The 11321-nt window shown below is 28.5% G+C and overlaps 1 protein-coding gene across 1 annotated transcript; it reads right to left on the minus strand.

Moving 5' to 3' along the window:
* Nucleotides 1-4025: 4025 nt before the first annotated feature.
* LOC121217655 (cytochrome P450 94C1) lies at nt 4026-5722 on the minus strand. Its single transcript, XM_041093427.1, has one exon. The coding sequence runs from the start codon at nt 5636-5638 to the stop codon at nt 4124-4126; it is 1515 nt and encodes a 504-aa protein (XP_040949361.1). The 5' UTR covers nt 5639-5722; the 3' UTR covers nt 4026-4123.
* Between the last annotated feature and the right edge of the window lie 5599 nt (nt 5723-11321).

Here is an 11321-nt window from a genome sequence, read left to right on the forward strand (position 1 = left end):
TTTGTCACACAATTAAACTCCGCCACAAAAATAATCAAACACCATCCGGTAGGTACATACACAAATTGAAAAAGAAAAACAGAACACGCAATTATGTTTGAACGAGAACAACATAATTATGTTGTTTCAACCTTAATTTTCATCTAATAAATATTCTTTCAAAAGCATGATGAATTAATGCTGCAACATTTTTTAAAATTTTAAAGTGAAGAGTAATATTTTTAATAAATTATATAAAATTATTAAATTATTAATTAATTTATGTTTTCATCGTAAATTTTGAGTGATTAATATTTTAGTGAACTTTAATGTATATGCTTTCATATCTAAAACATACATTCAGCCTATAAAAACATATTCTTCAAATTACTTCTATTTTTTTTCTCTTAAATGCAGCTGCTGAAAAGATCTGTTTCAACAATTCCAACGTGCAGTCCATGAATTTCATAACTTCTCTTTTGCTTTGCATTTCCGCACGGCATATCTATCCATCACTGTAATATAATATTTGCAACTTTATATAATAATTTAAGAATGCCAATTATTGATGTTTCAAAAATTATATAAAAATAATAATATTTTAGTACTATCATGGCATGTATTACGGGGTTTTAAGTTGGATTCTATTATTAAGTAAATCTTATGTTAGTTCTTTATTCATAATAATGAAATATATTTTACGATCAATTATTTAGCTGTTTAAAGATCATTAAATACAAGAAAATTAGTAATTTCTAATAATGAAAACTTTAATTATGACAAAAAAAATCTATTAATTATCTTTATATTTATTAATTATTATGACTTAAATCTTAATACGAATCTTTTTTAGATTATATGATTGATTCGAATATATATTTTTTAAAATACTATAATAAATAAAACATCAATACATAGATATTCATAGGGCAAACTACTAAAATAGTCACTTTTGTTTGGTTCATGTTACATTTTAGTCACTTATGTTTGAAATGTTACGTTTTAGTCACTTATGCTATCATGTTGTAACATTTTAGTCATTGACCCGTTAGTTTCTGTTAACGGTGTAACAATAAGCTGATGTGACACGTTAAATCATCATTTCAAACAAAAATTCTAGGTTAATTTATACAATCGGTCCTCATATTTTTTCGTTTGGAGCAATTTAATTTTTTTCTTTTATGTTTTTTTAACTTTCTTTCTTTTCCATTCTCTTATGTTTCTCACTTTGTTTTCCTCCTTTCTCCATTTCTTTCAACGTAGTTTTGCTAAGTTTTATTTTTTTGAACAATTTAATTTTTTCAAGTGAGGCGAGCTTGTAGACTAGTTACAAATGGAAAACATAAAAAAACTATGTTAAAAGAAATGAACAAGGGAGGAAAATAGAGGGAGAAGCAGAAAAGAATGGAAAAAAAAGTTAAAAGAACTTAAAATAAAATTTTAAAATTGTTTAAAATAAAAAAAATATAGTGATCAATTGTAGAATTTAACCTAGAATTTTTGTTTGAAATGATGATTTAACATGCCACATCAGTTTAACGTTACACCAGTGTTGGCAATTAACGACTCAGTGACTAAAATGTTACAACATGATAACGTAAGTGACTAAAACGTAACATTTCAAACATAAGTAACTAAAATGTAACCTAAGTCAAATAAAAGTGACTATTTTAATAGTTTACCCGATATTCATATCTATCTAGCAACAACAAAACTCCAATCACATAAAGAACAAATAAAAATATCCTAAAAAAAAAATTGACGGTAACGATTACTATAAATAATTACTTAAGAGTTAAGATGCAAGGTACACATTTTTTACTACATTGCCACGTTTTTCCTGCTAGCTTAGCTACTTTTCGAGTATATAATAATAAATTATATAACAAAAATAATTAATTTGTTTCCTTAAAAAAAATAATTTGTTTTTTTTGGTCGAATTTCCTTCCACACAAAAACAACCAACCCGGACACCTCCCAACTGTCTATATTTATTCTTTAAGGTTTTTTTAATGAATTCTGTTGTTACATAATTTAAAATTACTTAATTAGTATATTATTTATAGTATTATTATATTAAGGGTATAATTCATCATTTATCCTGTTATATAATATAGGATTAAGTTAGATGCCGATTTAAATATATTAGCTATACTTTAATTTTTATAAATATTATCTGCCTTTGAAAACTAGTTAACATTAAATATTATTAATATATATATTATTTTCATAGTCAGATTCCTCATTTATTGTGCTAGACATAGAAAATAGTTAATTATAAATAATTATTAATTCATGAATGTAATTTCCTTGGAAGTCAATGGCAATAATGTTGAGCCATACGGAATCTTCTATTATGAACAATTTAATTTAGCAGTCTAATTTATTTAACTCCATCGTCGAATTGGGAAATTCCACTCGAAGTTTTTTCTCAAACCAATAACTTTTCTAAAATTACATTAATTATATTGTGAGAAATATAATGTAAAATGAAATTGTCTGCTGCTTTATATGATTTTCCCCCATTTTTTATTATTTATCTTGTAATTAGTTAAAACAGTTTAATTAACATTTCAGCATGATTTTCGTGAAAACTAGATTGTGTTTAAAAGTAAAATAAAAAAGTATATTTATAATTTCATCTTTCTAAATTTAGAAGTGATAGATGTTTTTCCTACGTTAACCTTAAAAGTTGGAGAAAAAAACCCTACATATTATGTGAATGAAGAATCAAATAAAAAGCATACATAACATACATATTGTGAATAAGACTTGTATATTACAATTGCAGACAGATAAAAAATGAATTTTAAAATACCAATAGCAATTTCCTTTTATTCTCAAATACTGATAGCAAGTATTTTTAAATATGAGTATTTTAATAAATTTTATGGAAAACATAGATTTTGAAAAAACCCACAAAATATTGTGGCTGAAATCTTTTGTTTTGTTTTTTTAATAATACATTAAACTGTTTGGTGGCTTTTTTTTTCAAAATTAAAATGGGGAAATGCATACCTCGTTTTTCAAATAAAACAAAAAAAAATAATTATGATTACTTTAAACCAAAATGTAGACACACTTTTAATTTTATGTTTATTTTACTATCTTCTTAAAATTCAAATTACAGTATGCCATTTATTTTATAATTTGATTTTTATGTTCTTTCTTGAGCTAATTTCTAAGTAACATGAACTTTAATTAAAAATTTATAATATATATTTATAGACCCTTATCGCTTATCAATGCCTTAGCATGTTACCTATTTATTTATTGCAAAAATGAAATCATGGGGCGGCGGACCACCTTGTCCTCCGTCGTCAACCTCTCATGGTGGAGGATGATATAATTTTATTTTCATTAATTTAAAATTTTAAAATTTTAAAATAATTTTTTTTCATTTCAGGGGCCAACAGGCTAAGCTCCTGCCCCCAAGGCCCCAACTTTCTTTTTATATTTTTTCTAATAACCTTATCTTAAACATAACTATTATCTAATAATAACTATATACTAGCTCCCGATCCCTCATCCCTAATTCACATTTAAAACTGTTGAATCAATCTTTCTAATATGTCTCTTGGATCATGTGAGAAATAGGGTGCATTATACAAAGGCTATTTTCTCTAGCTTTCCAAATTCCCAAGGTATGCTGCATTATTAATCATTTTTTAAAGGCTGAATAAAGTATATACAATCATTTCTACCTTTTTGTCAATATTCAATGGTCACCGTCTACAGTCTTTCATATTCTAATAAACATATAATTTATATTAAATCTATAATTTATTATACATAATTTTATGTTTAATAAAAATATAACGTTTTCATATTGCATTAATTACACTTCGTTATTCTCGTGTATCCACGCTAAATTCCATGAATTAGTGTTGACAAACATTGATATGCTAATGTCTAAACTTGAAAAGCTTATCCCATAATACGCTTTTGGTGCCGATTTAGATGATTAAAAAAAACAAACTTCTATACTAAATATGTTAGGTTATTATATAAAAATTAGATATTTTAAAATATATAATGCAATATTATGATTATTATCCTATGATTTCATTTTTTTCGATGATAATAAAGATTTACATGGTTCTAATATAGATTACTTCTGTAACTAATATACTAAAAAATACATTTATGAAACTATGGCCTTTTCTTGGACTAGAACCGGTAGGCCACCTCTGACGTTGGCAGTGAGACCAGGGGCAAACCTTGGTGTTTGTTTCGGATTGGAAACCCGAATGTTGAAACGACTGATAATGGCTAGAACCACGCATTTCATCTCCACCAAAGCCATTTCCTTCCCCAAACAAACCCTCTGCCCGGCTTGAAAAACTGGGTACTTGAACGGGTTTTCAGGAACATATCTACCGTCTTTCAACCATCGACCCGGTTTGTATTCAAGACAATTCGGGCCCCAAACCCGCTCCATCCGACCCATTGCATATGGATGGTAGGTCACCCTTGTCCCTTTCCTCACGAAGGTACAGTCAGGCAAAATGTCGTCTTCAAGAGCAAACTTTGAGTCGAATTGGATTGGTGGAAACAATCTCAAGCTTTCACACAATGCTGCATGTAAATAGTGCATGTCTCGCATTTGATCGTAACTTGCAATTTGTTGTAGACCATCGCTCGATCTCACGACCCTTTCGAGCTCCTCTCGAATGGCTGACTCAACTTCTGGATGTTGAGATAATAACCAGAAGAAGCTCGTTAAACCCGAGGCCACTGTGTCCCGACCAGCCAAGAGGAAACTTACAACAATGTCCCTTAGATACTTGTCGTCATTGATTGTTCCCATGAATCTCGACAAAAGATCATTACGGTCTGAAAAACCCTTTTCGCGCCTTTGGTTAATCATCTTTTGAGCCAACTCATCCACCAATTTAATGGCTTGTTTAAGTTGTTTTTCCGTACCCAAATTCAGTAACCTTTTGAGTTTCCATATCAAAGGCGACGATGCCCGCCCTCTTTGTGCCGATAATCTAGACGCTAAATCGAAAGCTTCAGCGAACTCCGAAACGGGCAATGATAACTCGAGGCAACCAGGGTCTAACCCGAAGGAGAATTTGCAGATATTATCGAACGAGAATCTTCGAAACACGTCTTGTAAATCTAAAACTTGTTGTTTACCAGAAACCGATGATAAAAGAGGGAGAAGCCTGGATTGAATCTCTGAGCTGACGATATCAAACCCGTGCCTTCTTATGGAAATGCTGCCAAGCTCAAGGCTGGCCATTTTCCTTTGAAACTTCCATGAATCACCATCGACGTTGAAAATACCTTTACCCAGAAGATCACCGAGGATAGCAGCGAAAGGCTTCCCTTTCGGGTAGTTTTCAAATCTTGTTTTGAGGATGTGCTCGACGTTTTCAGGGTTGACAGTGATGGTGTTGCCGAGAACATGGATATGGATGGTCCCAGTTGCAGATTTTTCAAGAAGGTGAGTGAACCAATCACAAAGATTATCGAATTCTTTGGTCCAGCTTGAAGTGAGATAAGCGTGACAGATTTCGCACTTACACCCGAGCTTCAACCTCAAAACAAAGATCACCACCGAAAACAAAGACAACAAGAGTGTAAAAGCGAAGAACATGAAGCAGAAAGCAGTGAACATGGAGGAAAACCACGAGTAAAGTCCTGAAACCATTGAAAAAATCAAAAAATAAATAAAGCTTTAACAATGAGAAGATGAAGGGAATGACGAGAACCATGCCATTTTATAACATTTGGTCTATCAATTGTTAATTAGGAAAATGAAAAGAAAGTGGGACCAATAAAAGGAAGAAAAAACCCAGTATATAATTTTATTTTAATTCGCATAGATTTTACTAATTTGTAGTCTGTAGCCGTTTGACACGAGAGAAAATATTCTGATTGTTACATGAATAACGCGTGCGCAAAATAAACACTGGGGTCCATTTATGAGAAAAAGGAAAACAGCCAATTTGGAACCATTCTAACCTCTCATTTGTTGTTAGCTGTGTTTCGCTGGTGGTGTATTTATTTCTACTTAATGTAAAAATAAGGGTAAACTACACTCATGGTCACTTTTGTTTACCTTAGGTTACATTTCAGTCACTTATGTTTGAAATGTTACGTTTTAGTCATTTACGTTATTGTGTTGTAACATTTTAGTCACTGAGCCGTTAATTGTCGTTAATGGTGTAATGGTAAGCTAACGTGGCACGTTAAATTATCATTTTAAACAAAAACTTTAGGTTAAATTATACAATTGGTCCCCATAATTTTTCGTTTTGAGCAATTTAATTCTTTTATGTTCTTTTAACTTTCTTTCTTTCTTTTCTTTATTTTCCATTCTCTTCTGCTTCTCCCTCTATTTTCCTACTTTGTTTATTTCTTTTAACATACCAGAAAGTCGAATTGGTAGTGAAGAAAGAAGCATGGTATGAGTTTATGAGTTTTGGTTATAGGCAAATGATGACAGTCGACTTCCTATTTCTTTTTTCACTGCCAATTTGACTTCCTAATATGTTAAAAGAAATGGAAAATATATGAAAACAGAGGGAGAAACAAAAGAGAATGGAAAAAAGAGGAAAGTTTAAAGAACATAAAAAAAATTAAATTACTTAAAATGAAAAAAATATGGGGATCAATTGTATAATTTAACTTAAATTTTTTTTGAAATGATGATTTAACATGCCACGTCAGCTTATCGTTACACCATTAACGACGATTAATGGCTCAGTGACTAAAATGTTACAACACAATAATGTAAATGACTAAAACGTAACATTTCAAACATAAGCGACTAAAATGTAACCTAAGGTAAAGAAAAGTGACTATGGGTGTAATTTACCGTAAAAATAATGATAATGATAAAATTAAATATTATAAAAATATGATAAAAGTATCGTATTACATTTAATCATCCATTCGAATCCCACCTTAAGTTTTTATTTGCTTTTTTAATATATTATATTATATCTGCGTCTTTATATTTCTATTTATAATTTTTAGATTAAATTATTTTCAATTCTTTGTTTTGATGAATTGCATCATGCCGACGAGACTAGAATGACGCTTGGAATTTGGACACAACGATGCAGTATTGACTACATCAAGGTGCTTTTTTTTCTTTCTAACCTGCGGTTTTATAATGTTGTTTTCAAAATTAATATTTATTTGGAGTGAACTGTTCGATTGGTTGTTTGATTGAATAGGTATAATTTAAATTTGGATTATTTTTTATTTTTTCAATTTTAAATTAAATAGTTTTAAATATATTTTATTTATAATTTTTAATGTTTTATTATTTTTAAAATTGTGAGATAATTTTAAATATATTTTAATAATTTTTACTATTTTGTTGTGCAAATTTAAGCCGGGTTTGAACAAAAAATCTTACTCGAGGCTTGAAAAACAATAAACCTTATTTTATCTGTACTTTTTCATTTTTTAACCTAATCTGACCATGAATAAATATACACTCTACCCAATTATTATTTTTTAATTTAAATGAAACATGATCCAATTCGATCATAAACAGTAAACATTGTGTTGTTAAAACATTATTTAATATAATAATTTTAGAAATCCTTTTTGAAACACTAGAATTTTTCATGCAAGTTAACCTTCTTTTTTTTTCTTTTTTTTCATTCTTTCTTCCTTGACGGTGCTTTAAGAATATTTTGATAGAACGGAGAATCAACAAAGCACATGCTTTGGAATGTCACCAACATGAAAAATCATAATATATATTTAATTCACTAAAAAAGAAAAAAGTTTACTCGGTGGAAAAGTGGATTTTAAATAAGGTAGTTGAGATTTTTTATTATAAGAATTTTAATTTTATATGTAATGTTGTATATAACTTTTGATTTAATGTAAATTTTATATAAGCATAGCACTTTTAACATTATTTATATGACACTATTTCCTTTAAAATTATGTGGAAATTATTAAGTGGCATTTTACTAAACTAAAATAATGAATGAGCAAATTTTAATATTCACAAAAAAATATTTCTACGTAAACTTAAATTATTTTTTAAATAATTAAAATCATTTTTACATAAGTTTAAATTATTTTTTATTGATATAATGATAAATTTGTGTATTTTTTAATTCATGTGAAAATAATTTAAAAGTTATACATTTGTTTTAGCTTAATAAAATATCATTAATATTTTCACATAACTTAAAATAATAGTATCACATAAATAATGATGTTAGTAAAATGTGAAAATTAAATTAAAATTAAAGATTTAAGTATATAATTATATCAAATCAAAATCAATACATAGATTACATATTAGATTAAAATTTATTTATAAATTTAAGATTTATTTTTTCCCTTTTTAAATTACACTTTTGAAAGATAAAAAACTGATTTTTTTAACATGTCTTTACTGTTAAAACATCAAAATATTTATGATAAAAAATCAAATATTTGACTCAATTAACTAGTGCATAGAGGTGATCATGGGCCGGGCGGCCCGACCTGGCCCAACGGCCCGCTCAATATATGGGAGGGTTCGGGTAAATTTATAGGCCCAAAATATGGGTTTAGGCAAAAAAACGAGGCCAGTTTAGAAAATAGGTCGGGCCTCGGGCACCACTTTTTGACCCGGGCTCGGCCCGAATATAATAATATTTATTTTTTATTTTTTATTTTTAAAATATTTTAAAATAATTTTTTATTTTTAAAATAATTTTTTGTGTTTATTTAAAAAATGGGTCGGGCCGGACTCGAGCTTAGGAATTTTTCCTGGGCCAAGCCTGGATAAAATTCCAGGCCCATATTTTGGGCCGGGCCTGGGCCACTGGCCGAAAATTTTTTCTGGGCCCGGCCCGGCATCACCTCTACTAGTGCATGCATGATGCTTTAGATTAGCAAACAAAATGTATCTTAAAAGATATTAATTTTAATACAATATAAAGGTGGGAATGTGATATTACGATCTGAGCTTATGTTTAATCAACATTTGGTAAGAGTTTTAATATTGATTTATATAAATCAAGACATCGTGTATATGTTATTTAAAATAAGTTTTTCATGTAAAATATAAAATAACCTTAAATGGAGAAATTGGCAGTGCAATAAGTGTCGGGCCTCATTAATTGACACATCAACATTTTATATATCAAAATAAAAATAAAAATACGCTATCACAATAAATATATATTTCATTTATTTTTAAAATTAATTTAATTTTACTTCCATTTAATAATAGAATAAATTCTATTAGACATATTTTAACATTGCTATTATAAATGAATGTCTCGTTTTAATGACATTTTCTAGTTTGTAGATTTTGAATATTTAGAATAGGATTTTATTTTTCTTCTATTTTTCGTAAAATTTTAAATTCTCATATAATGAAAATCATTTGATTTAGGGGTGTTCAAACAATTAATTGATTAATTGAACTGAACTAGTATTAACTGAATTAATCAAATTTTTTAATCATTTAACCATTAATAAATTAAAATATTTCAGTTAATTCAGTCGATTAATTGAATTAACCGAAATTTATATGTTTTTATTTTTTGGTTAAAACAAGTATAAAATATATCAAATAAATAAATTGATAAGGTTCATCGAGTTAACAGAATTAAAACTACATATAATTTGTATTATTAATTATTAAGTTTGGTTAATTCAATTAATTCGGTTAATCACCCGATTTCAAATCAAATTAACCAATAACCAAACTTCTAAAAAATCATTAACCCAACTCTGACTAAATTAAATCAGTTAACTGACTGATTAACCGAATTAAATTAATTCGATCAGTTTAATCTTAACAAAAATTTGATCACTCTAATTCTAACATCAACTATAAGTAGTGAATATTGCATTGCAGGAAATCTCATTTTAGTTCTTTTATCTTTCCATGGGGTGCCTTATTATATGCGAACTATTTAATTTGGGTGTTTCCAATGATGTATTATCAATGCTTTACATGCTGATATGATTATGAATCTAATGAGAGCAGAGAGCTTTACGATCGGGTATAAGGGGTAAGCTTGATGGTTTGGGGTTAGGTGGTTTTTTACTTGGTATTTTTATTTGTTGATTCTATTTGATTAATAAAAGTTGTATTGTATAAAAAAATATTTTAAAATTAAATATACATGTATAAATTTTAAAAATAATTTGATTAATAAAAGTTGTATTGTATAAAAATAAATATTTTAAAATTAAATATACATGTATAAATTTTAAAAATAATTTGATTAAAACATACAACTTACTTATATGTATCATATAGATTAAACTTCATTTTATTTGAACATATAAAAACAACGAATGTAAATTGGATAGTTAATTATTAATAATATTAGACCTTTATCTTAGACCCATTTGCTAGAATAAATAGAAAATTTGATCAACCTAACTACTCAACTTCAATAGAGGAAACCGACCTTATACCCTCGTTTAAACACTATATTTAATGGGTTCATGCAAATTGCACAAAACATTTTGAAAAAGCCTTTAATGACATCCATCAATCTTAGGCAACAATCCTAATCTCATCTTTTTAAGTTAACTTCTACAGTGTCCTAAATTGTCATACTATAATGCCATCTTAGCTCGAATAGTTGTAATCGTCGAGGTAAAGGAAACAAAAAAATAAAGCACTTAACTCTCACTTTGTCAAAACTCTACCACATTCCATCAATTTTCTAAGTTTAACAAATCTTGACGTTTTTTACAGAATAAGCCAATAACTCTGAGCACCTATTTTTGTGTTACAAACAAATAATAATATGCATGAAGATGGAGGATGTGTCGACCAGGGATGGGCGTGCATGGCTCTTGGTTTGCCATATACAAAGCCAATGTGGAATTAGCCTTTAGCTGCCCACCAATTTACCTAAAAATTCTACATTCAAATTTCAGATGTTGTTTTCTAATTTACTTTTAGAACCGCACCGCGACACAATGAAAGTTAAATTAGATCATTATTTAATATTTTCTAATTTTGGATTAAACAATTATTTAATTATGATTATATGATATAAATATCCGAGTTCCCCTCCTTTGAGATTTGTTGTCCCTTTGCGACCGACTAGCCTTTGCGGCTTGTCTCCAGCAAAGCTAGTGTCATTTTCGAACATGTTCATCCACGTTTTTTAATACCAAACTTGGCTGCCACGTTCCAGTGTGGCTTATCACATATGCGTCTGCTTCCTCAGTAAGAAAAAGCTGCCCACAATCTGTTTTGTTTTTCCTATGTTTCTATGAGACTGTTTATAACTTGTCCCATCACATATTTTCGTTGTTACGAGCGTAGCGAAATCAGAACAATTTTTTAAGGGTCGAATAAAATTTTAATTTTATAGTTTATGTTTATAATTATTAAA

The sequence above is a fragment of the Gossypium hirsutum genome, chromosome D05, assembly GCF_007990345.1.
Source record: "Gossypium hirsutum isolate 1008001.06 chromosome D05, Gossypium_hirsutum_v2.1, whole genome shotgun sequence".
Taxonomy (NCBI): domain Eukaryota; kingdom Viridiplantae; phylum Streptophyta; class Magnoliopsida; order Malvales; family Malvaceae; genus Gossypium; species Gossypium hirsutum.

Bases quoted from the DNA above. Each gene is read 5' to 3' on its own strand.
- LOC121217655 (XM_041093427.1), bottom strand. From the start codon at position 5,638: ATGGTTTCAGGACTTTACTCGTGGTTTTCCTCCATGTTCACTGCTTTC.